At 38.5% G+C, this 27,521-nt stretch overlaps 1 protein-coding gene across 1 annotated transcript in view; it reads left to right on the forward strand.

Annotated features, from left to right (window-relative positions):
• The first annotated feature begins 351 nt into the window (after positions 1-351).
• The window catches only part of LOC128616714 (E3 ubiquitin-protein ligase rnf213-alpha), a 43,930-nt gene continuing 16,760 nt past the window's right edge, over positions 352-27,521 (forward strand). The window contains exons 1-27 of the mRNA XM_053639478.1: positions 352-1,935; positions 6,446-6,576; positions 7,211-8,050; positions 8,144-8,388; positions 8,533-8,694; positions 9,031-9,227; positions 10,761-11,047; positions 11,144-11,388; positions 13,066-13,278; positions 13,679-13,871; positions 14,208-14,263; positions 14,545-14,713; positions 17,064-17,213; positions 17,298-17,396; positions 17,517-17,639; positions 17,733-17,922; positions 18,017-18,190; positions 18,329-18,481; positions 19,341-19,981; positions 20,119-20,278; positions 20,724-20,941; positions 21,361-21,498; positions 21,668-21,829; positions 21,940-23,182; positions 23,307-23,491; positions 23,577-23,732; positions 23,835-27,422. Coding sequence (XP_053495453.1) covers positions 1,839-1,935; positions 6,446-6,576; positions 7,211-8,050; positions 8,144-8,388; positions 8,533-8,694; positions 9,031-9,227; positions 10,761-11,047; positions 11,144-11,388; positions 13,066-13,278; positions 13,679-13,871; positions 14,208-14,263; positions 14,545-14,713; positions 17,064-17,213; positions 17,298-17,396; positions 17,517-17,639; positions 17,733-17,922; positions 18,017-18,190; positions 18,329-18,481; positions 19,341-19,981; positions 20,119-20,278; positions 20,724-20,941; positions 21,361-21,498; positions 21,668-21,829; positions 21,940-23,182; positions 23,307-23,491; positions 23,577-23,732; positions 23,835-27,422 — 10,215 coding nt within the window. The 5' untranslated portion in view covers positions 352-1,838. The remainder of the gene's footprint in view (positions 1,936-6,445; positions 6,577-7,210; positions 8,051-8,143; positions 8,389-8,532; positions 8,695-9,030; positions 9,228-10,760; positions 11,048-11,143; positions 11,389-13,065; positions 13,279-13,678; positions 13,872-14,207; positions 14,264-14,544; positions 14,714-17,063; positions 17,214-17,297; positions 17,397-17,516; positions 17,640-17,732; positions 17,923-18,016; positions 18,191-18,328; positions 18,482-19,340; positions 19,982-20,118; positions 20,279-20,723; positions 20,942-21,360; positions 21,499-21,667; positions 21,830-21,939; positions 23,183-23,306; positions 23,492-23,576; positions 23,733-23,834; positions 27,423-27,521) is intronic.

Raw genomic sequence — 27,521 nt, forward strand, 5'->3', positions numbered from 1 at the left:
GTCAGCCATGATACAACAGCCCTGGAGTACAGAGTTCATTTGCTGTTATAACAGCTTCAACTGTTCTGGGAAACCACTAGATTCTAGATAGATTTCACTAGATTTTGGAGTGTGGCTGTAGGGATTTGTGTCCATTCAGCCACAAGAGCATTATGAGGTCATTCAGTGATGTCACACGAGGAGGCCTGGTGTAGATTCAGTGTTCCAGTTCATCTCAAAGGTATTCAGTGGGGGTTGAGGTCAGGGCTCTGTGCAATCCGCTCTAGTTCTTCCACATCAACCTTGGCAAACCATGCCTTTATGGAGCCGGTTTGTGTGCAGGGGCATTGTCGTGATGAAACAGGTTTGGGCCCTTTAGTTCCAGTTAAGTGAAATCTTATTACTACAGCATACAAAGACATTCTATACAATTGTTTGCTTCCAACTTTGTGGCAGTAGTTTGGTGATGAACCCCATACGGGTATAATAGTCAGTGTCCACATACTTTTTTTTCCAGTGTATAGTATATATAATTTATTTATGATGCATAGACAAATAAAACGGACCACTGTAACAAAAACATAAGCATCAAGTTAGTTCAATGCATGTAAAGATGTCTGTAAATCATTTAATCATTTTCAAGATTTTCATAAATTACCAAACAAAAGAGAAGAGTAGAAAAGGGGTATACACTGATCAGCCATAACATTAAAACCACCTGACTAATATTGTGTAGGTAAGCGACGCACACGCACCCGGCAATCCACATGATGTAAAATAAAATGTGATTCATCAGACCAAACTATCTCCTTCCATTGCTCCATGGTCCAGTTCTGATGCTCATGTGCCCACTATAGGTGCTTTCGGCACTGGACAGGGGTCAGTATGGGCACTCTGACTGGTCTGCGGTTACGCAGCCCCATACGCAGCAAGTTGTGCTGTGTTCTGACACCTTTTTATCATAGCCAGCATTAACTTTTTCAGCTCTTGGTGCTACGATAGCTCTTCTGTCGGATCGGCTCATACGGGCTAGCCTTTGCTCCCCACGCGCATCAGTGAGCCTATGCACCCACCTTGGACCATTTATCATCCATACTAACCACTGCATACCTGGAACTTGCTGTTTTCATTGTGGCCCTCGCTCAGATCCTTACGCTTGTCCATTTTTCCTGCTTCCAACACATCAACTTTGAGAACTCCCTGTTTACTTTCTGCCTAATATATCCCACCCCTTGACACTGTATCGAGATCAATGTTATTCACTTCACCTCTCAGTGCTTTTAATGTTATAGCTGATCGCTGTAATGGATGGAGCCTTTATCTTATGAAACATCTTAATTAAAGTAAGTGCGCATATAGGTTGTCAATTAGGCTGACGTCCTTAAAAGCCCTATTCCTCTCACAGCAAGCCTACACCCAAGAGCCAGAAAACGAAACAAACAGTCGTATATGTGGAAATCGAAACTTAAACTACGTCCTATACTAGCATACTACCCTACTGAATAGTGTGTCTGATATATACTTCATTTCACCACTGTGCTAGATTGGTATACTATTTAGAACGCTAGGCTAGTTGTTTGGTTGTTGTACTTTTGCCCAGCTTTGGCGTCAGAGCTTTCTGTTCCTGTGGATCACAGGACACGGACGCTGTCGTGCGCTTCATCAGATTTGAAGACTTTTAAAACCAGTTCTTGGTATTTGAGACTGAAAGCCATGACAGGATAATACAACAGGACAACGAAACCTTTTGCGCAGCTATGGCAGTTCATTCAGTGCGCGTGGATTTTATTTTTTATTGATTTATTTTAATCGTATAGTCGTTTTTCGGGGCAACAGTTTTGATTTATTTGGTTTTGGAGATGCAGTGCCCGGAATGTGGGTTCGATCTGAAGGAGTCTTTCCGCTTTTGCCCCGAGTGCGGATACAGACTGAGCACGCAGCCAAGTAGCACTACAGGTGAGGGATTTCAGCTCCACTGCTTCTGGGATTTTACATCAAAGTAACCAGTGCACTATCGTCATGAAGTCGTATAAGGTTTTTTTTTTCGTTTTTTTCTCAAATAAATGTTTTGTTTATTTGTTTCTTTTTTCTTTTTGTTTTTCTTTTTCTTTCTTTTTTTTTTTTTTAACGTTTATCAGATATATAGGCCAACGCCTTCACGCCTTCCTTATGCTAAATACAATATTACAATGTGATACATGACTATAAATACTTTGAACTTTATTACACGGATGTTAATATTCATATGTTCGTGCATTTAAAAAAAAAACACAGAAGACTGTATTAAAACCAGAGTGTTGATAAGTAATATTCTGTATGTCAGTGGTTCTCAACACGGGGGGCGGAGCGATGGGAAGTGGGGCGCAAATTGTTTTCAAGAAAAAAAGAAAACAAAAAAGCAACACAAACAGGGCATCATTTGGGGACTCGGTGTATTATATTGCTTTTCAAATAGAATGTGTATAAATGGAAAACCCCCGCGTTCCCTCTCTCTCTGTATTTTCTTATTGCTGGGAAGAGGCGGAGCTTAGCCTGACTTTACCTAGCTGTCAGGACTGGAATAAAGTTGGCTTGATGTTGGACATGCATGTTCTCCCCGTGCTGCGGGGGTTTCCTCCGGGAACTCCGGTTTCCTCCCCCAGTCCAAAGACATGCATGGTAGGCTGATTGGCGTGTCTAAAGTGTCCGTTGTGTATGAATGGGTGTGTGAATGTGTGTGTAATTGTGTGCCCTGCGATGGACTGGCACCCTGTCCAGGGTGTACCCCGCCTTGTGCCCGATGCTCCCTGGGATAGGCTCCAGGTTCCCCCGCGACCCTGAAAAGGAGTAAGCGGTTGAAGATGGATGGATGGATGATGTTGGACGGTCGATATTCGCAGAAATGCGGAAATTAAGGGACTGTCTCTAAAGTTACATACGACATTGTTATACACGTTTCTAACTTCAATAGCATTTGAAGAGAATGATTTACAGTCACAAAACCAACTGTATAGTGTTCATGTAGGTGTCAGCTATAACACACACCTTTTAGATTTTTGATATTTAACCCTACAATGCATGAACCAAAAAACCTACACAAACTGACATTTTTGGTAACTAATTTTTTGTAGCCTGTACTGTAGCCTACATAGGGAACTGTGTACAGTTTAATTTATTTATGTACATGTTTAGACAGATTGTGGATGGGAGCCGAAGGAATTCAGCATTATTTACAGCATTTCCAGTGAACTTTTTGAGCCCTGTTGAACTGCTTCTCTGACATGGAAAGGCGTGTCACATGGAACCATCTGCAGTTGTGACATACAATCTGATAAAAGATAATAATAATCTTATTAAATTGCTCAGTAATCAATTAGTTTCTCTCTCTCTCTACCTCTACACACACAGTTCCGTATACAGTTTTCAACGAGGCAGTTATCTGGTGGCCAGCTAACAGACATAAAATAAACATCTTTGAAATATTAAAACATTCGTGTATTGTCAGTACTTTTAATTATTTCATTAATAGGACTTTTTTTGGGTGAAGAAAATTATTAATTCCAATACAGGTCATTTTGACCCCCCTTTATGCATTCGTGTAGGTTTTTTGGTTCATGCATTGTAAGGTTAAATATAAAAAAAATCTAAAAGGTGTGCATCATATCTGACACCTTCATGAATACTATACAGTTGGTTTTGTGACTGTAAGTCGTTCCCTTCAAATGCTATTGAGCTTTAAATTATGGTATATTTTGTGTATGAGCCCAATTGGTAGTGAAATTCATGTCAAATTTACATATGATTTAATTGTTTATTTTATTAAATATCAAAAATCTAAAAAGGTGTGCATAGATACGTGTATACCAATGTCATATGTAACTTTTGAGAAGGTCCCTTAATTTGCGAATATCTGCGAATATCGAACGTCCAACATCAAGCCAACTTTATACCAGTACTGTCAGTGTAGACCAATGTTTTCATTCAGACTTTTCAGACCCCTTTAATGATGCTTTTTTGCAACACACAAAAAAAAAGCACCCAGTGACAAATCTAGCAACTTTTTGGACAAACCTTAGCAACTTTACAAATGTCTCCATTACTGTCCTGCAAGCACGAGGTCTTGCTTTCCCGCTGCACTCACACCTCTCTCTGTGTCTGCTCTGTTCAGTGAGAGGCTGAGAGCTGGAGATTTAACAATGTCATGGATAACGAGACACACCCATCGTCCCAATTTACATCATTCATATGCAAATGTTTTTAGAAGGCAAGACGAATGGAATGCAACGTTTCACATGTAAAATAGTCCACGTTATTACAGCCTAGTTCTCTTGTTCAAAGTAGTTATAGTGTTCAGAAACATTTTTGATCATTCATGTTCCACACCTGTCTGTTATATAGATTTATAAAAATCATAAAAATTAGTTTAAAGAAATCATAAAAGTTATGAAAACTAATTTAAAAAAAGTACAAAAACACAAAATAAAAATATCTATCTATCTATCTATCTATCTATCTATCTATCTATCTATCTATCAAAAACAGATTCTAGATTAGGTTATATATGTTACATAACATAGACTGGAGGCAGATGCAGGTGCAGGTCAAAGTCTTTATTAACAGTAGACAAACAAACACAGGAAACGCGGTCTTCACCAGGAAAACAAGAAACTGGTATCGTGGCTTGAAACTAGAGCAGGACATGAAACCAGACCACTTAACATGCTAACGCATTCACTATCGTAATTAAACATAAACGGGAACTGCATCAGACGTTTGGTACAAACTATACCACTATAATACTGCGCGAGGTGCGCAGTCACACGAGGGGTTTAAATAGCAAACCTAATTAACCCAAAACATGGACACCTGGGGCAAATCAGAGACATGATCAAACTTAATTCAGTGTCCAAGTGGGAAGCGAACGAAAACAAAAGAGTCACGTGACCAGTCAGAAGCCGTGCCGCAGTGCCATCTGCTGGCCGTGGCGTAACAGAACCCCCCTCCAAAGAACCCCCCTCCAACGGGGGTCCCGGGCCCCTGTGCGAGCTGTCTCTCGCTGCCACGGAAAGCGAGGCAGCCTCCGTCGGACAGCAGAGGAGCGGAGCAGCACCCCCACCGGGGTAGAAAGTCGGAGCACCACCCCCCGGCGGCACTGGGACGCTGGGCGCCGGCTCTGGAACACAGGGCGCCGCCCCCGGCGGCTCTGGAACGCAGGGCGCCACCCCCGGCGGCACTGGAACGCTGGGCGCCGCCCCCGGAGGGCTGGGCGGTGTCCCCAGCGGGACTGGAGGGCTGGGCGGCCTCCTCGGCTGGGCAGGGCAGCAGGACAGCTTCCTCGGCCGTGCAGGGCAGCAGGACGGCCTCCTCTGTTGGGCTGGACAGCAGGACAGCTTCCTCGGCTGTGCAGGGCAGCATGACGACCTCCTCGGCTGGGCTGGACAGCAGGACGGCTTCCTCGGCTGTGCAGGGCAGCGGGACGGCCTCCTCAGCCGGGCTGGACAGCGGGACTGCCTCCTCGGCCGGGCAGGGCAGCAGGACGGCCTCCTCAGCCGCCTCAAGCTGTCCCTCTGAGGTCGCCATGTTGACCTCAGGTGGGAGCTCCACAGCTGAGACCTCCCCGTAGGCCTCAGGCTGGAGCTCTGCTGTCCTCATTGGCCCCCCCCCCAAAAAAAATTTCTGGGCCAGCCTTCACCTCTGGACTGCGCAGCGTGGTGCAATTCCCCTGCAGTGGGAAGCCCCAGATGCTCAGGTCACTTTGCTGGCTGCGTGGCGCTGTGCAGTTCCCCTGCCGTGGGAAGCCCCAGATGCTCAGATCATTTTGCTGGCTGTGTTGCATGGCGTCGCTCTTCGGCGGCGGGGACGGGGTAAATGGCGCGAGGGACGACGCAGCGCGCAGCTCGGCTTTGCACTGAGCAATTTCCTCTTCGAGCTGTTTCCTCATCTCCAGGGACGAACGGTAAAGCGCCCAAATCCTGGCCTCTTCGGCGGCGCGCATGGCTACCTGCTGCTTCCGCATTTTGGGCGCAGTATTCTGTTACGTAACGTAGACTGGAGGCGGATGCAGGTGCAGGTCAAAGTCTTTATTAACAGTAGACAAACAAACACAGGAAACGCGGTCTTCACCAGGAAAACAAGAAACTGGTATCGTGGCTTGGAACTAGAGCAGGGCATGAAACCAGACCGCTTAACATGCTAACGCATTCACTATCGTAATTAAACATAACCGGGAACCGCATCAGACGTTTGGTACAAACTATACCACTATAATACTGCGCGAGGTGCGCAGTCACACGAGGGGTTTAAATAGCAAACCTAATTAACCCAAAACATGGACACCTGGCGCAAATCAGAGACATGATCAAACTTAATTCAGTGTCCAAGCGGGAAGTGAACGCAAACAAAAGAGTCACGTGACCAGTCAGAAGCCGTGCCGTTCAGAAGCGCTGCTGTAGAGTAAGCCTACATTTATGAACTGTTTTCTTGACAGGTGGAAAGTCCCCAGAAGAACAGGCCCATCAAGGAAAAGAGGCAAAACGAAACCAGGCAGATCCAGACATTGATGCCAATTCATCCTCAGGGCATTGCACTGAGTTTCCAGGAGCTAGAGTGAGAGAAAAGGTAAACAGAAATATACTGTAGGTTATATAGCATTTGTGTTCTAACCTAACAGTATAGTAATGCTCAGGTTCATGTAGACTTTCCTCTGCTCTTTTACCTCGCCCCTAGTCCAATGTGTCATTTTAATATTAAATTCCGCCATTGTGCATCACTTCATCTTGTAATATAGTGCAGTGAGATGCCAGTGACTGGCAGAACTAAATTATTATAGAATTAGAAATACTTAGACACTTATTAGCATAGTGGGGTTAAAAATAATCCATTAGCCAATTGTCCATATCTCCATATCTATGACTAAGCCACATTTATTAATCTATAAATCTTCAGTATGGACTTTTGCATTGATTTTGGGTATTATGGTTTTGGGCAAATTTCTTCTTAAAAAATAGATTGCGTAGAAACCATTGTCCTCCCTGGTCAATAACATACTGATAGTTATTATTACCATTCAAAAATGTTTTTGGAAGAGGTGAAAAGCTGAAAGCAAGTGGTACTGCTTGAGCTTGAGTTGGTCACACCATACTAAAAATGTAAATAAATAAATAAATAAATAAATGTTTTTAAATGGCTGCTCTCCTAGAATTTCATTGTTGGGAAAAGTGTCAAGGGCCATGTTGCTCTCTGTTTTCCTCAGGAAATTTCAAATCCAGGTCTCGGTTCATTGCAGACTGACACAAATCAAGATAAAGATGATTATACCTCTGAGAGAACGCACAATGAAATCTCTACTATCAAAGAAGATGTACCACAAGATGGCGCCAGTTTGTCTTCTGAAAAAGCAACTGAAGATAAAGTTAGGCTGTCTATTGATACAGCTTCCCAAAACACACAGACATCACCCCATGTCAGGGATAGAATGTCTTCCCAGTCTCATCAAACATCCTCTTCAGATCTTCCCAGCCAGTGCTCTAGCCAGTCATTTCCAGCACCACCTGGAATAAGGTCCTCTTCATCTGAAGCATCCAGCCAGAGTAATGCGAGGCCGGACTCTGGCAAGTGTCAACTCACTGAAGAACATATTGAGATGGAAGTGAACAGTATCTCTTCTGAGCCTGATCCTATGAACAATCTCAAGACAGAGGCTCCTACAGATGATTTTTCTGTACAGTGTGCCCTGTCAGACTCTACAACTCAATCACAGATAAAGGACCAAAATGAACACAAGTTACCACCTAATGCAAATGAAGCAACAAAAGTGGTGTTGATCAGTCCGACACAGTCTTCCACAGCTGGCATATTGCCTCCTTTAGGTGTTTGGACCACTAAAGAACCGGATACAAGTTCTCATGGGGACCTTGCGAAAGCACAGACTGAAAACTTGAATCAGCAATCTTCAGTTCCTCTGCAGCCTTCAAACAGCCATACTACTGAAATCACAAAAGAGGAAACACACACATTGCAATGTACCACTGGACAGCGTGAAAAACAACAAAAGCCCTTGGACAGGAAATTATTTGGGCCATATAATAATGAGGTATGAGTTACTCTTAAAAATAAAACAACTTATATATTTTTTGTCACTTGCTTATGTCTATTTTTTGTTGCATGAACATTTATCTGACTCTAGGAAGGAACTGCTGCAAAACCCAAAGCAGACAATGTTGGCAACAAACAGCAAACTAAACATGAAGATGTCACAGCACAAAACAAAGAAACAAATGACCTTCAGAAGAAAAGGAACATAGACACCCATAAACAAGGCATTAACAATGAGAAGCCTTTACCTCAGGTGGAAAGTGTCCCTTCAAACCAAAAGCATGAAGTGGCTTTTCAAGAAGTGTCATCAAAGAAGAAAAAGGACAACCAGAACTAGTATGTTTAGCTTAATCTCAAGAGATTTCACTGCCTTTTTAACCATTAAGGAAAAGTTTTTCTTTTTAAATTACTCTGTTCCTTCTTTAATGACTGCTATTTGTATGATTTTCTAAGTTTTGTTTCTTAATCTAAATCTATTAGCACATCAAACCAACAACAGGATCCCAAAGACATCACCATTTTCTTTCATGCCATCTTATCCAAAGACTTTAACATAGACCCATTAAAAGACACTGTTACTATAAGATCAGTCGGTTTAGCAGGGAATTGGAGTCAGGATATTTTGGAAATGGAAGTCACAAGGTAAGCCATTCAAAGCAGCATTTATTTATTTTTATTTATCTGATTAATATTAATAACAACAACAAAACAACAATAACAATTATTTTTGTTGTTGTTATTGCTATTATTATTATTATTATTATTATTATTATTATTATTATTATTAATTGATACAGTGTTCTCCAACTGATTAATGTTACTATAGCCCACTCAGAATTAATTTACATTTACACTTCTGTCTGGAGAAGACTGGAGCAGACAATGGTTGTCCAGTAAAATAAAGAAATGATTGTAATGTCAACATCTAGGTAATGCTGTGATTTTTCTCACTAAGTTCCTGTTTCTGTTTTCCTACAGAAACCTAGGACATGACGGTTTTCTTGTGCAAGGAAAACTGGAAACCAGTAGAAAGAATGTTAAGAAGTATATTCCTTATAAATATGTTGTTTACAAGCAAGGCAAACCACATGAATATGAATATATCTACAAAGACAATGCAAGGGGCATTGTTAATCGCTGTCTGATAATCAGAGAAAACTTACTTACACAACAAGGTAATTTATTTTTTTTATGTAGGAAGCACCTACAACACTGGCAGAAATGTTAAATCTGATGTTATGTAACAACTATAAACAAACAAATAACTTCAGGTGACAACAAAAAGCACATCGGTTTTTAATATGTACTCATTTTTCTTAATTAGCAAGAATATACTGGCGAATATACTGGCGATAGATCGGAATTTCAGCTTTTTTACACCCTGATATTTACATCTACATGTGTTAAACAACTTAGAAAATGCCAACTTTTGTTTGAACCCATGGGTCAGTCAATCTCAAGTGTTTCAATAATTGTAAAGGTATTTGTAAACGTTATTATTATTATTTGTAAAGTAATTGTAAATGGTTGCTTGACCGTTTTAAATTTTTTAATGTTTTTTGATTGATTATGTCTATGTATTGGCATTGCAAAACCACCAGTTTTTTTATTATTATTATTTTACTTGGTTTAACTATGACAGCCATCTTTGTGTTATGGCACACAACAAATTTTGGTTATACAGTTGTTTATGGCAGTGGTAACCAACCCTCTTCCTTGAGATCTACCTTTCTGCAGGTTTCATCTCCAACCAAATCTAACACACCTGTTTGGATTGATCAAGAACTTCTTAAGGCAATGAGTAGATGGTCAGATGGGCACAATTACGGTTAACGTTAAAGTCTTCAGTCAGGTAGATCTCCAGGAACAGTGTTGTACCAACTGTACACCTGTACCAAAATAGTAGATCAGGGGTTTTCAAATCAGCCATCGACACTCTTCTGCAGAGTTTAGCTCTAGCCCTAATCAAACACACCTGAACAAGCTAACCAAGGACTACTAGAAAATTATAGGCAGGTAAGTTTGGAGGATGGAGCTAAACTCTACAGATTTGAAGAACCCTGTGAGAGATCACTTTCTAGAATCATTTTTTAAATCGTTCTCTCCCCCATAAAAAAAAAGCGAAGTCTCAAACCCAAAATGTTCTGCATGCACACTACACTTACCTAGGTACCCCTAAAATAAAATCTAGACTGAGACTCAAACTGTTCCGCTTATAAATTGACCCTAAGTGGAACTGTGAGCAGTCTTGAGCATAACATTTGGACTTAAGTTCTAATCAGGTACCTTGTAATGTGCTCTAAGGTCAGTTTTTGTTCCAAGGAGCTAGGACATCCTGAACTAAGATACTGAGGTTTCCATAAAAAGCTGTATAACCAACATTTGCTGTGTGGTTTTGCAATGCCAAAACATTAAATCAGAAAAAATAAAACAGGGTCAAGCAACCTGTATTGGGCCACCTGAGATGGAATGACCCCCACATATTTTTTGTGATCAGAAATATTTGAACATGTGAGTAGCAGGTGTTTCTTGTTGCCCAGGTATGCTCTGTTAGAGTGAGTGTTAGGTGTGTCTTGTTCGATTTAAACCCACATGTCTTCAGTGTATAACAAAAACAAAAGAATTGGCCTTGCCATTCCATTACTTTTGGAGGAGACTTTATATAAAGGTGACATATTATGTTTATTCATGTATTTTTTGTGTTGCAGGGGAATGGCACCAGTATGATGACATAATATGTGCAAAGCCTTCACATGGTAGGGTTGAAAAGATAATAAACTGGTTTGTGAACTTGAAGCCTGATTTATTGAGAGGAAGATCTATAGCAGGACAGATCATGTTGGAAACAATCAGTGATATCCTTGGTGAATGGAGTAAGCTAAATGTGAGAAACTTCTTTGTCCAGCTCCAACAGTTCTTCAAAACTTATTCAGATCCCCATGTATATGAAGAACAGGCAAATCCATGGCACTCTTTGGAGTATGGTGAAAGTCAGGTATGATATACTAAAATCATTATAATACTTTTATTTGTGCATTTTAACACTAAATTCATTGTTTATAATAATCTCCATCAATTGTCCTTTTTTTAGGTGAAAGAACTTCTCACACATTTCATGCTGACCAAGATTGCTTCTGTTCAAGCAAACAGAAATTTATCAATTCAAGATCAGCAAAGGGCAGTGGCCATCTTTCTGCTGGTTTATCAAAAATATAATCTACACATAGATCAGAAATTAGCTCATGAAATTGGCTGGCTGCTTTGTCTTCCCACACTGTCAAAGAAAGAATTCAGTTCCTACTGGGATGCGTTTTTACAGCCTCTTCAAGAAGAATGGTATGACTTTGGTCTCAATGGGTAGTTAGTCTAGTTAATGTGCTTTATATTAGTAATAGTTAATATGCTATATACACACACTGACTATTTTAATAAGAACATCTGTACCCTTCCTCAGTCATGCAATTATTTAATCAACCAATCATGTGGCATCAATACATAGAATCAAACAGATACAGCTCAAGAGCTTCAGTTAATGTTTACATCAAACATCAGAATGCAGAAAAATGAGATTGCAGTGACTTTGACTGTAACATGTAGGTTGGTGTTGGATGGGCTGATTTGCATCTTTCAGAAAGGTGCGAGAAAAAAACACATTCAGTGAGTGACAGTTCCACAAGCCAAAATGTGTTCTTGATGAGAGAGTTCAGAGGAGAATGATCAGACAGGTCCCAGCGTACAGGGAGGCGACAGTAACTTAAATAACCACTCTTTATAACCATGATGAGCAGATAAAATATTTCAGAATGCACAGGAAGTCAAAACCTGAGGCAGTCAGGTTTAAATAGGAGAAAACCACATCAGTTTCCACTCATATGAACCAAGAGCAAGAATTTAAAGATACACTAGGTAAAGGCTCATCAAAATTGGACAGTTGAAGATTGAAAAGACATTACTTGGTCTTTTTTCAATCTTCACCTGTCTAGTTTCAGTGTGCTGTGTTCTTGGCTTACAGGAGTTGAACTTGATATGGTCTTCTGCTGTTTTAGAACATCTGTCTCAAGGTTTGATGTGGATATTTGAGTTATTGTAGCTTTCCTGTCAACTGGAACCAGTCTAGCCATTCTCCTCTAACCTCTCAGACTGCTTCTCTGCTCATACAACTGCCAGTAATCCACTTACTGGATGTTTTGTTTTCTTTGTTTTTCATTATAGTTTGTGTAAACTGTAGAGACTGTTTCGTATGAAAATCCCAGAGGATCAGTAGTTCATGAAATACCAGCCTGTCTGGCACCAACGACCATGTCAAAGTCATTGCGAAGGTTTCTGCATTCTAATGTTGGATGTGAACGTTAATTGAAGCTCTTGACCTGTATCTGCGTGATTTTATTCATTGTGCTGTGGTCATATGGTTAACTGAATGAGCAGGTAAACAGGCATTTAAATTGGCTGGTGAGTGTATATACAGTGGATATAAAAAAAAAAGATTAAAAAAATTGCAATAACTTGGTTGCACAATTGTGCACACCCCTTTACTAGTACTTTGTTAAAGGACCTTTTAATCTTGTTTGGTAAGAGTCTACCTACTTATCACATATATATTTGACAATATTATTCCACTCATCCTTGCAAAAATGCTACAGACCTATTAAATTGCTAGAGAATCATTTGTGCACAGTCCGCCACCTTCAAGTCCTCCCAGGGGTCCCTTTAACACCACCACCACCCCCCTTCCCCGGACAACGTTTCTATTTGTATTTCACTTTCTTCTTTGCTATATCATATTACAGGTGGGAAAAGATCTGACAGGATTTAGTTTTACATCACAAAAAATAGAATTGTAACAGGGGTGTGTACACTTTTTATGCGTACTGTAGTCGATATTTCAAATGTGTTAATAATATACAATGTGCATGTTGCCATATTCACCTTACATGCATTAGGTATATTTGTTTTTCTTTGAATTGTTTAACAGACATACATAGGTATGTTTACAATTTTTTTTTTATTTAACAGTGTTGCAGATGCAATTCGAAAGTTTTGTCAGATTGCACTTACCAGAAAAACTACCAACTGGATACTTGTTCTTCCTTTGCTGCATTTTTTGGAGAGAGACAGCAAACCATTTGAGCCAAACACACACTCTACAGGGCAAGAGTTTGACATTTGGGCAGGACTTAAAGGGCTGAAAATTCCTCTTACTCACGTTACAGACTCGCAATACACAAGGTAATTATGTTTTATTTGTCATATCATATCTTCATAAAACTGTTTTGAAATGCTGTTTAATCATATATTTATGTCAGAATAGCAAGAATGAGCTATTTCCTTGTATAACCACTGTTTATCGCTAATATAATCGTTTCTTGAAAAAATATTTCATGTGCTAATAGCACTTGAAGTATTATTTCAAGTGCTTTGTGAAGACCTTAATTCTTAAAATTCATTTTGTGGTGCATTCCACGAGATTAAATGTAACTAATCAGATAAATGTTGTTAATATGTTGTTGTTGATGTTTTAAATGTGTGTTGTTTTTAATAAATGAATAAATAATATTTGATATGGTCCCTTCCTATTATTTCTTACAAAGCAGCTCTATAAAGTCTCTGTTTCCCCCTTAATTTACAGGGCGCTTATGAAGGTCATGGAGGACCATAAACATTTGCTTGACATAGATCAGTTACTTTCCCGTTCCTGGATGTGTTTGTTGGGTTTGAATAATTTGCTGGAATATATATCCTTGACTTCTGTGGATATCCTAGATGTCCTTATCATGCTAAACTACAGACTTGACAGCAAGGAGTTGCAACATGGCAGAGTGGTAAACTGAACTTCAGACTTACTCTATTTGCTCAGTTTATCTTACATTGCATAAATACTGAGAATACTAAAACAATGGGAATGTTAATATGTGGACTATACTTGAAACAATGACATATATATAATAAAAATATATAAAATATAATATTCCAGATAAATATTTTTGACAATTTTAACGACTGTACTAATACTGATTGATGTGCTTATATTAATTAACACTATATTTTATGGAGTTATGGGGATTTATTTTTTACTATTTACTCAATTACTATTGCATAAAATATATGAAAAATCAATGAAAAAACAACTTTATTTGATGTTTACATGTATTTTACAGGACCTGAAGCTGTTGTTTTCAGATCTCCCTGATAGAATTAAATACCAACAATTCAGGTATATTGTGGTTATTTAAAAGCTAAAAACAATGAGCTACATAAACTATTTTAAAAAAAATACATAGACCTTGAAATTCTTTTATAAAACGTCTGCACTAACATGTAAACAAGTAAAACTATTTCCACATGTAATTAAACTGAGTGATGGATTACTTGAATACTCCAAAGGCCTGCTCCCCATATACTTTTACACTGTTATTGTGTGCCCTTATATATCCCCATATGTTACTTACAGGAAATAAAAATTACACAATGAGTAATCTAATTTCTGTTTATCAGGTTTAAAGATAATGACTATTCCGAACTTTGCTTGACAAAGTGTTTCAGTCTTCTGGCTAAAATGTGTCGGAATTTCAAGGATGCATATAATTATAATTCTGAAGTTCCTCTGGAGTGCTTGAAATTTTTCAGTCTGATCATGGATTTGAAAGAATGTCTCAGTGAAAAGGTAATCATGTTGCTTCCTAAAATATAAAAGTATGTTTTCAAAAAATTGCAAAAAATATTTCCTTACGCTATGTATGTGATAGTACCTTGTCTCAAGTTAACTACATTCTTTAAGCTGTTGTATTCTTATCACTCCACAGCCCCAAGTGTAGTGTGTACACATTCATATTGTGGTAACTGATGTGTTAGCTCATGTGACAGTTTGGTACTTTTTGAGATTACATTTGTGTTTATATGTAATAGGGTACACAATATGCTTGTGCAATGTAACAATATTATCGTCCCTACATGACCTTACATTGGCATGATATCCAGTGATGTTTATTGCCATTTATATTATATTACATTACTGGACATACCAACATTACACATTTTGTGTCTGAGCTTTGCAAAACTTTGAAGTACACTAGTGTTAGACAAAAAAGGTTACTGTCTAGGTGCACTGCATTATGGGTATTGTAGTATAGGATAGGGGTTGAAGATTGTGAAGTGTGTGAAGTGCAGAGAGATTCTCCTTTTTTGATCTGCTAACCTGCAAATTTTTGTTTTGTTTTTGTCTTTGGAAGTAAAACTGAGTGGAATTAATCATTTTGCATGGAGATGCTCATGTGGGCTCCCTATCTTTCTGCAGTGTTAATTGTAGAATGTTTTAAGTTAATTTATGCAAAATAAAATCCATCAGTGTGTATCAAAAGAGACTCCAGGAAAAAGTGAGGATATCGGTGCAGGATTTTATTAATAGACACAAAAAAATAACAGTTCCAGGCCATACGTAGGTAAGGCACAGAACAACAAAATCCAAACTAGTCAAGGATTATTCAAAAAGTGAGAGATCAAGAAATTAGACACATTAATACACAAGCAGTCTGGAGCAAAAAAACTTGGAATTGTTTCTGGGTTAGATACAATGCAAACAGTTAATGGAAAGACTCAGAGGAGGTTGCTCTCTGGTGGCATGGTGGAGAACTGGCTGGGATATGACAGTATACATTCGACTTGAGTAACATTAGACAAGTATATATTTAACATTAGGTTAGTATATTTATTGGATGGCACCCAAAGAATCAAAGAGGAAAAAGAGAGAAAAAAGATCAAGATTGTGATCACAAAAGATTATGTAGGCCAGCAATGAAGTGCGCTGCAACCCAGGTTTGATTTCCGTTCAGGGAACCAACCCCAGCCACTGGAGAGTTGCATAAGCTAGTGCAGTCTGGTGCTAGTGCTGGTCCCAAGCCCGGAAAATGGGGAGGGCTGTGTAAGGAGGGCCTTCCAACTTCTGCCACAATCAAAATATGCAGACAGGTGATCTGCTATGGCTCAGTCAAGCCGAAAGAGAGGGAAAATATAAATAAATAATTAAATACACCATTCAGTTTACTTTTGGAAATTGCCACAGGTCCTGACTGCACAGCTAGTAATATTATTATGCATTCCCCTTCTTTCCTTTAACCAGAAATCACTCATTTTCCGGTCTTTTTTTGCTACTGGTTCTGTAGTTTTAAAACATTTATCACAATATTTCAAAATAGGAAATCGCAATCAGTGAAAAATCAATATAGCGCAAACCTAGTACATTTACATTACATTTTACATTTATTCACTCAGCAGACGCTTTTATCCAAAGCGACTTACAAATGAGAAAGATACAAGCAAAGTACACAGTATGTCCACTGAAAATTCACAAGAAGGTGTTTTTGCTAGGCAGACAAAGAATTAAATTCTTCATTGAGTGTTTACACTTGTGCCTTTATACATATTTGTGCCACTTGTGCCAAATAACACTACTTGTAAGTGTGGCTCCTTCCAATCGTTCAAAACGCCCACTTAAGCTATTGAATCCAAGCGTATAGTTGATGCATGACTCAGTGAGACTCTTGAAACCAAGTTCCTCCTTTTCACTATTTACAGAAGGGACTGAAAACTGTACAAAACAAAATAAAGACATGCTCAAAGACTAGTGTGTTCCCTCGGCTCAATAGCCTCATCAACTACCAAAGCAGAAGTGAAACTTATGGTCCTTATTAAAATGATACCCAGTCAGAGGCTACTTCAGAGGCTGCTTCAGGCACTCACCCGATACTTATATATTGTTCTATATATGAAATACATATAACACAACAAAAAGCATTTAAAAAATGGTGGTGTTAACTAACGGTTGTTAGGTTGTACATGTGAAACCCACTTGGCACCCTGACCATCTCACAGCTTATAGCCCCCCCTCTTTTTATTATTATTATTATTATTATTTTTTACATAGGGTGGTGTGGTGTGGGTGGGGGAATGATTATATTCCAATCTCTTTAGTGCCAGGCTGCTATCTCTTTAATCCATTACAAGTTGTTGTTTTAAAGAAATCAACTGAGGCTCAGAGAGGGAAGTGCAAAGAGATGTTCGAGCAGGCAGAAAGAACTGTAAGAGAATGGCTCCGAAACGCCTTCTCCAATCGTTTACTGGACAACTCATTCAGCTACACAAAATTCAGTAATGTTCATGAAGTTGAGGTAGGAATTATTCGTTTCACACAAATTTTTAAATGCTGACAAATCAAGAATATAGTTTTCATCTTGTGATTTATTGATAATTAGGTGTGGAGTAAGCTGGTTTCTCTGAGTTTTGCTAACAAGGAGTTTTGCTCAGCATGGAGAAAAACATTCTTAACGCAGTTTGAAGGAAAGCTGAAACAGGTAAGAAAATGATATGGTGTTTTTGTGGTGTTTTAATTGAATACTTGCCAGATATGTGCAGAAAATCTGAATCCACTATGCCACAAGTTTACACACATCATGCTATTTTATTGTCATTAGGAACACCCAATTCATCAGATTGAAATCTACTGCAATGAAGTAGCTAAAGTGAACTCCAAGTTCCCTTCATTATCTCCCTCTTTTGAAAACTGTGCATTAGAGGCTGTCACCACTGTGTGTCAGGTATTGATCATATCCATTCCTTTAAAAGTTAAGGAAAAACATTCCTCTATACAAATATATGAGCTTAATGTCATTCTTATTTCCATAAATCAGAGTGGATCAGAGAGGATTTTGTTTGAAAAACTCAGCCGCCATGACTTAAGTAAATTTGGAAATCTGGTATCTGCAATTGTACTCAAAGCTTGGCCAAAGACTGAAGATGGAAAGTATCAAGATGGAGAGGAGCTGGTAGTACAACATCTGTTAACATGGCCTACAGCAAGCAAAATCTTTCAACTACAAGGTGTGAATTTATAATGATACATGCTGCTACTTTGCTAGTTTAACTCTTATTTGTCAGCGTATTGTACAGCATTTTAAATTGAGATTTTCTTCAGGTGCAAATGGGAAACTCACTGATCAACTGTCAGACAAAGCCAGGGAGTTAATGGCCATGGCAGGCTCTGCATTCAGCTGTGTTGCACAAAAATTTATCCAAGGAGACATTACAATAAAGATCCTGAATCAGATCCTGAAACAAGAGGATGCGTTCACTGAGCTTCTACAGATTGGTAATCACTCAAACCTGCCAGACAATAATTATTTAGCTTCATACAGTATATGTATTTTACCCCACTTGTCTATGTAACTTCCAAGATCTTAGTTAATGTCTTTATTGAATTGAAATCTGGATTTACACTTCCTTGCAGATTCTTTGTGTGATGATGGTCGGTGCAAAGACAGTAGAGCTGTTAAAACTCTGCTGAGAAGAAGGAAAGAAGAAGTTGAGAACATCTACAATGAAAAAGAGTTCATTGCATGCTTACTACATGTGTGCAACACACTCCAAAATCATGTCAAAGGTATTGTATTTGTTTATTTATATTTGATGTAATTCCAGAGCATAAAAATCGCAATAATAATCAAGCAGAACAGAGCAGCACATTATGCAGAGGACAGGGGACAAATTGTTAATCAGGTATACACACAAATTGGAAGAGAAATATGAGACTTCAAACACAAGTTAAACCCACTTCCTTTAACCAGCCCAAATCATTTCCTCTACACTACCATGGATTAATATTAAAGTGCACAGACACCCAAATAGTGCAACAAATAACATAAGATTCTCACTTATTCTTAATACAGACTGATCGAAACAACTGTAAAGAGGAAGGCTGAGGTTTGGGTACAAATGTAAGCTTTTATTTCAACAAAATTGAAATCATCAAGTGAGTCACAGTCAAATATTCAAGGGTCCGTACAATTCAATTCAATTCAGTTTTATTTGTATAGCACTTTTAACAATGGACATTGTCCCAAAGCAGCTTTACAGAATATATACAAGTCCTTGAATAAGTACTATTCAGCTATTCTATAGATACGTCTGTAAGTTATTATAGAAACAATAATGAATTAGAATGAAAACGTTAATATAAATTATTGTCCAGTCCTGCTGTTATAGAAAATTAATCAATACCATCTGACCAATCAGAATTCAGCATTCAACAGGACTGTGGTATACAAAATGTGTAATTCATTTGATTCATATTTGAAACATTACTTTGTGTTACGTACAACTTCCCTGTCCCGCATGCCTGCTTGATTTAATTACACACGCTGCTTAAAATAATAATAATAATAATAAATTATTGTAATAGCTTGAAGGCATGTGATTTTTTTCTGTGGGAATCTTTAACCAAATTCTTCAATACTTCACAGTTGATACTGCAGACCTTGAAAAGAAACACACAGATAATGTGGAGCAGATGTGCCTGGACGAATTCATGGAAGTTCATCAGCTTGATGAGAGTTCTTCAGAAGTGACAGGACTGGTCACATATTTCAACCTGTGCGATCTCACTAGAACAATGGCAAAGCGACTGCATGCTTTGAAAGACAGCTACATCTTTTCTATGTGCTGGGAGAACAAAGCCAAAACGCTCTCATACACTGAGCAAGATGATGAAGATGATGATGATGATGATGATGATGAAACAGAGCCAATAAGAGATATGGAGCCATGCACACTAGAGTTCATCTATGCAAAAATATTCAAGCCTTGCGACACTCAATATAAAAGTATCTACACCAGTTTGAAGGATGGTTCTATAACTTTCCAGACGGTCGACAGTGTCTTTGAGGTCTATAAGGGCAAATATGATGATCTTAGAAAAGATCTGGAAATCATGTGCAAAATAAATCCTAAAGATAATAGGCGGTGGATTAAGGATAGAATCCATCAAATCCAACAATACCATGGCCTACACTTAGCAGTAGAATCAGCTCAAGTAATCATGGATGTCAAGAAAGACCTATGCCCTGAGGGAAACTTCGACATACTAAATAGACTGCTTGACGTTGTGAGTTATCAAAGCAAGTGTGTTATTAATGTAAAATACAATGATAATTTGAGAACATTTATGCTGGACAGTATGTAAATACTCTTAATAAGTTTACATTTAAAGATATAATTATTAAAATATTGACTGTTTTTCAGAGTAAGGCTGACTTCAAGGAGGAAAGCTTAGATCAAATTGATGACAACTTAATAAGTGCCAAAGATGTACTGGCAGACATAACAGAGGATCGCAGACTGTGTCTTAAGGAACTCGGCCTTAAAATAAAATTTGCTGAGTGGGTCAAAGAGGCCTTGCCAGGTAAGTTCTTAATCTGGGGTTTAACCTATACATTTAGTATGGTTAGTATTAACAGACTGTACTGTAACAGAGAGTAATGACAGACTGTGTCGTTTTAGTTATATTTATGTTCTCAAAATGGAATATGTTGTCTGTACCCTGGTTTATGATATTGGAGTTTATGACTAAATGCATATGAATTTAGCTTTCATTTTTACTGTCTAAGCCTTAAACTTGCTGAACAGAAACCTTGAGATGTTAAAGTAAAAATCTACTTTAACATGTCAAGGTTTCTGTTCAGCAAGTGCACCTTCTACATCTGAACTCAGATATCCGAGCTGGGATTTCTATTTACTTCCATACTGCTAATGGTTCTGTTAAAATAATTTCACATAATATTAGATCACTCAATTATCAAATAATTTTAGATCAGTACTAATTTTTTATAACTCTTTGATATTCACAGATATCAGTCAGCTTAAAGTCTTTGTTGATCTTGCAACAATCTCTGCTGGAGAGAATGCTATGGATGTCGATCGAGTGGCCTGTTTCCACGATGTCGTGCAAGGATACTCTTCCATGCTTTATGGGCTAAGTGCTGATTCTGATTTTTATGCTTTTAAGAGAGCCCTGCAAAAACTGTGGAAAGCCCTGGAAAGTGACCGCGACATCACAAAAAAGCTGGTATGCACAATATAGTAGTTTGTAAACAATTGTTGTAAAGAAAGTTATCAATTTTTACAGGTTACTTTTACAGGTAATTGGAAATATGTGGTCTACCTATGTATATAATATATCAAGACCTTCCTTGCATTTATAAGTTTTATCTGACGTTTTGAGCTAATAAATGTTATTTACATGCTACTGAATATATGTGAAAACTTGTACATCACAATATGAATTGAAAGTATTTTTAAATTAAAAACATAATAATTATTTAACAGTCATGATAAAGTTAGTAAATACGATTAAAAGGCGGCAAAGTCACAAGTTTGTTTGCTTACGGGACAGTCACTATGGCTAGAATTGATAGTATTGCTGATATCATATACAATGTTTGGATTCATAGAAATGTATGTATTTTGTCTACTGTCTGTAAATAGAAAGACACTGCTCGTCACTTGGATTGGCTAAAGTCAGTGAAAGAGAGTCATGGCTCAGTGGAATTGTCCTCCCTCTCTTTTGCCAAAGCCATAAATGAAAGAGGAGTGTATTCCATCACTGCCCCAAACCAAAAAAAGGTGTATATTTGTTACTTTGTGAATATAATTTTTTTTTTATTGTTTTTAATTAGGCTGCATTTTATTCTTTTAGGAAAGTGTTGATAAAATGCATTGTTCACTTAGAATATTATAAATATTTAATTTACATTAGGAGATACATTTTTAAAATTGACTCTTTCTGCAACAGATCAACATGGACACCACTCTCAAACTTTATGTCCCAGAGGGACATGGAGAAGAACAGGAGATTCGCTGTTATTCTTTAGAAGATGTTAGAGATCTCCAGAACAAACTCATGCTTATGTCTGGGAAGGCGGAGCAAAACAATGAGGTTGAACATTTCACAGAGGTAAAAAAAAAAAAAAATCTGAGGTAGAAGAAGTTTGCTTTTTTGACAGACTTAGGAGCTTCTTGTTGGCTGACTCTGGTGCCATAAAACTTGTTCTTTTTTTCCCTAAGGTGTTTGACCATGTTCAGAGACTAGCTGGGATATTTCTTGATCTTCTTTCTGCTGGAAACCCTTTATTCAGGCAGTGGGAAGCGAAAATCAACTGTTGCACCGTAAATTCTGATCATCTCACCAAGGACAGAATCATTCTAGACTTTAATATGAGTAGTATTCTTGAAGAAATAGCAATAGATGGTAACGCCATTGAACAACTACCAAAACTTTGCCAGAAAATGGAAAGGTACCTAAGTGACTGGAGGACCTTTATGGAAAAACAGAGATCTAAGAACTACTACCTTAATTATTACACTGCTGAGCAAATTGTCTATCTTTGCGAACAGCTCTCTTTGAAACATTTAAATGAAGACTTAGATGAGTGTGCATTGATGATGCTCTCATTTATCAACCCCAAGTCTTCTACATCTAATGTGTGGAAAACATGGAACCTTGTGTTTCAAGATTCAGATGCTTTGATATCTGAGGAAGGCTTAAGTATAAGTGTACAAGATGTCTCAGACAAAGATTTTGGTTTAGGTACATTAGATTTCATTTGGGATAAGTATATAACAGACATGAAAACTTTTCTACCAGATACACTGGACATCTCAGGTTTAGGGAAACTTCTCGAGAGGCTGAACAATAACTTGAAGTGGGATTATGAGGACGATGACCAAGAAGAGTTCAAGCCTTTACATCCAGATGAAGAACCAAATGAAATCAGACGAGAGTTGCCAAAGGGACTGATGCAGGGTCGTCCCAATCTCATAGTTTGCCCCAAAGAAGAAATCCTGCCGACTTGTCTCAGTGTTTACTCTGCCAGCGAATATGCGCCACTGCCTTCATATGATGAAGTCCTACTGTGCAGTTCAACCACTCCATATGAACATGTGGAACTTTTTCTAAGACGTTGCCTCACCACCGCAAATATCGGCGAGAAGATCTACACCCTGCTATATGCTGATCTCTTGAGTTATGAAGTCAGTTATGCTGTGGAACAGTTGTTTCACAAACTTCATTCTGGATCAAGAAAGGATTACAAACTTGTGATTATTTGCAGCTTGGAACAAGAACATGCTTACATCCCCTCTGCATTTAGTTTGTTCAAGCTGCACATAATTCCAAGAGAATCCTTACAGAGACTCCAAATGTATCTCTGTAGACACTATACAGTGCCAGCAGAACAGGCTAGTGCTGCTACTGTATTCAAAGACAGGCAATCTGTTGGAATTGTGTCATCAAAACGAGCAGGAGTTGGTAAGTAATGGAAAACTCTTTTGGAAAATTTTTCTTTCATCATTAGTTTAATTTAATGTTCATTTAATGTTTCATTTAATGTAATAAAATTAAATATATCCAAAAATGTTTCTGATTATTTCAGGAAAATCCTTGTATGTTCAGAGGCTTTATGAAAAGCTCAAGGCATCTGAAAGACCTGGAACTTCGTATCTGAAGTGCATTCGCTTAACTGAGTCTATAATCGATGAAAGTGCTATCCTTCATTCATTGCTTGACACACCAAACCAGAATGGGCTTGTGATCTTTCATTTCGATGTTGCGACAGTGGTAAGAATTTAGTTCGATGAAACTCAGCAAGTTCTGTTGCAGTATATTTCACTGTACATTTGTATTAATTGCTGTGAACTTTTAGGTGCAAAAAGGACTGCATGAGTTTTTATTTAAACTGTTAGTTCTTGGTTATCTAATGGACACTGAAGGACGTATGTGGAAACGTAGCAGCCAGCATTTGTATGTCATTGAGATGTTACAACACACCACTGAATTCTCAAGATCTGTTGCAAGAATGGTAAGTTTTTTTTACTCAGTAATTTTTAATATTTAAAAAAATGTCAGTGCTTTGTTTTGAAATAGGAGAACCTATATGATATGAAGATATTTTCATTCACAGGATTCAAACACAGCTTTCACTGAAGTTTTCCCCAAAGTGCAATGCAGACCACCTAAAGAAGTTTTGGAACTAGAAATGAGAGTAACAGATGATCCTAGCTTTGACATTGACGATCCACTTATGGATGATGAGTATTTCAGAAGTGAAGCTTATCAGAGGCCTTATCAGTATTTGAAGCGCTTTCATGAGGGGATTAACCTTGACAACTTCACCTTCAGTGGAGTTGAAGGTTCTCATACAGAATGTCTTCAGATGTTGTTTTTCTACTGTGGAATTGCTGATCCATCATGGGCAGAGTTGAGAAACTTTTCATGGTTCCTTAACCTTCAGTTACAAGATTGTGAGACATCAATTTTCTGTAACATGGACATTGTTGGAGACACTCTGAGAGGTTTCAGAAAATTTGTGGTTGACTTCATGATTTTAATGGCCAAAGACTTTGCTACACCATCATTAAACATTTCAGATCAAAGTCTTGGAGGACAACATATAAGCCTAATTAATGCTAATGAAGAAGATCTGGCTCCATTTCACATCAGGAAGAGATGGGAGTCAGAGCCCCATCCATACATCTTTTTCAACGATGATCATGAGTCCATGACCTTCATTGGTTTCCACCTCAGGTTAAATGCTGAGAATGGCGTTGATGCCTTTGATCCATCAACAAACAGAGTCATAAGGAAGAACATTATGACAAAACAGCTGTATACTGGTCTCCAGCATAACAAGGTCCCTTTCAACATTAATTTTGATGACTTACCAAGAAGTGACAAGATTGAGCACTTGTGCAGTGTTCTTGGAGTCAAATGGCCATCTGATCCTGATGAGACCTACCAGCTCACTATGGACAATATATTGAAGATGATGGCAATTCACATGAGGTTCAGATGTGGCATTCCTGTCATTATCATGGGAGAAACTGGTTGTGGAAAGACAAGACTTATCAAATTTATGTGTGAGCTGCAAAGAAGTGGAAACCCAGCAGAAAATATGAAATTGGTAAAGGTTCACGGTGGCACAACTCCTGATGTAATTTATACCAAAGTACAAGAAGCTGAGTCCATTGCATGCTTGAATAAAGAGAAACATGACCTTGATTCAGTCATTTTCTTTGATGAAGCTAATACCACTGAAGCAATCAGTTGTCTGAAAGAAGTGCTTTGTGACAATTCTGTGCAAGGGAATAAACTTCAACCCCAAACTGGTCTACAGGTTATTGCTGCTTGCAATCCTTACAGAAAACACTCAGATGAGATGACTGAAAGGTTGGAAGGAGCGGGGTTGGGATACATCGTGAAAGCTAATCAGACACAGGATAAACTGGGCTCTATTCCTCTCCGTCAACTGGTATACAGAGTTCATGCATTGCCCCCAAGTATGGTTCCATTAGTGTGGGACTTTGGGCAGCTTGATGACAACACAGAAAAAATGTACATTCATCAAATTGTTAAGAGTGTGGTTGAAAAAAAGTCAGTCAACAAAGACTATATCAAGATGATGACTGATGTCCTATCTGCATCACAGTGCTACATGAGGAAGAGAAAAGACGAATGTAGCTTCGTCAGTTTGAGAGATGTTGAACGCTGCATGCAAGTATTTGAGTGGTTCTACACCAATTACAAAATGTTTTTTGAAGAATTGGAAGAGTTCTTGAATCAGAAGAAGAAGCAAAACCAATCAAAGAGTGAAACAATCTCTTTAGATGACAAAGATCCTGTTGAATGGGCTCTGTTGATGGCAGTGGCAGTATGCTATCATGCATGCTTGGAAAAGAAAAAGGAATTTTGGACAAAACTCCGCAAATTTTTCCCAAGCTATAACAAACTCAAAAATGTATCACAAGAAATCACTCAAATACAGGATCTTCTAATACATGATGTACCCCTAGGTGGTACAATTGCTAAAAATAAGGCATTGAAAGAAAATGTGTTCATGATGGTGGTGTGCATTGAACTGCGTATTCCACTGTTCTTAGTTGGTAAGCCTGGGAGCTCAAAGTCTCTGTCAAAGACCTTAGTGGCAGACGCAATGCAAGGCCAAGCTGCACACTCTAAACTGTACAGAAAATTGAAGCAGATTCACCTAACATCCTACCAGTGCAGTCCTCACTCAACTGCAGAGGGAATTATTAACACATTTAAACAGTGTGCACGATTTCAAGAGGGGAAAAATCTGAAAGAGTATGTCTCTGTTGTTGTGCTAGATGAGATAGGCCTAGCTGAAGACTCCCCAAAAATGCCTCTAAAAACCCTTCACCCCTTGTTGGAAGAAGGTTGCATTGATGATGACCCACTACCCCATAAAAAAGTTGGGTTTATTGGCATCTCAAACTGGGCTTTGGACCCAGCCAAAATGAATAGGGGAATCTTTGTCTCCCGAGGCGACCCAGACCAGAATGAACTCATTCAAACAGCCACAGGAATTTGTTCTTTGCAACCAGTGGTCCTGGAAAACATCAAGCATCTTTTCCACCCTTTGGCAGTTGCCTACCTGCAGATCTGCAGCATGCAAGGTAAAGGATTTTTTGGCTTACGTGATTACTACAGCTTAATCAAGATGCTGTATGTTTTTTCCAGAGATTCTTATCTTTCTTCAGAGCAAATTGTTCATGCAGTGTTGAGAAATTTCAGTGGCTTGGATAATGTGGATGCTCTGAAAATCTTTGCCAAAACACTTCACATAAAACCTTGCTTGGATGACCTCAGTACTCTCGATTTGGTAAGGCAAAACATCACTAGCAAAGCTCAGAATGAGGACTGTCGCTACCTTCTTATACTAACCAAGAACTTTGCAGGCCTTCAAATTCTTCAGCAAAATATCTTCATGGATAACAATCTTCCAGAGATCATCTTTGGTTCAAGTTTTCCTAAAGATCAGGAGTACACACAAGTCTGCAAGAATATCAACCGTGTGAAGATCTGCATGGAAACTGGCCAGACTGTTGTGCTTTTAAACCTTCAAAATCTTTATGAAAGTCTGTATGATGCATTAAACCAGTACTATGTTTTCCTGGGTGGTCAAAAATACGTTGATCTTGGTCTTGGGACACACCGTGTGAAGTGTAGAGTGCACGAAGACTTCCGGCTTATTGTCATTGAGGAGAAAGATGTGGTCTACAAACAATTCCCAATTCCACTAATTAACAGACTTGAAAAACACTACCTTGACATCAACAGTGTCCTAATGAGTGGTCAGAAAGAAGCTGTCAAACAACTGCAGAGCTGGGTCGGACATTTTGTGAATTCAGCAAATCAACATTCCAGTTCACACAAGTACTTGCCACAAGACGTTTTCATTGGTTACCATTCAGATACATGTTCCTCTGTGATACTGCAAGTAGTGGAGAAACTGAGGGAAGACATTGAGGATGCAGACATCCAAGACAAACTGTTAATGGAAGCCAAGCATGTCTTACTAAATTGTGCCACCCCAGATTCTGTGGTACGGTTGGAGTATACTGATTTGCCAGATGTAGAGACAGAGCAACTGTTCAATACATACTTTAAGGAACAGAAACACCACTCTCTGGCAGAATTCATTGCCTCTCATATCCCAAAGGGGCATCGGAACCATTACATCTTTACAGAGGTAGGATTTAACTCTTTTTTTCCCCATGATATATTTCATTTTATTCTTCAATGGGTTTTTACTGTAGATTATTCACTATTATTTTATGTGCTTTGTGAA

The sequence above is a fragment of the Ictalurus furcatus genome, chromosome 13 (assembly GCF_023375685.1).
Source record: "Ictalurus furcatus strain D&B chromosome 13, Billie_1.0, whole genome shotgun sequence".
NCBI classification, from domain to species: Eukaryota; Metazoa; Chordata; class Actinopteri; order Siluriformes; family Ictaluridae; genus Ictalurus; species Ictalurus furcatus.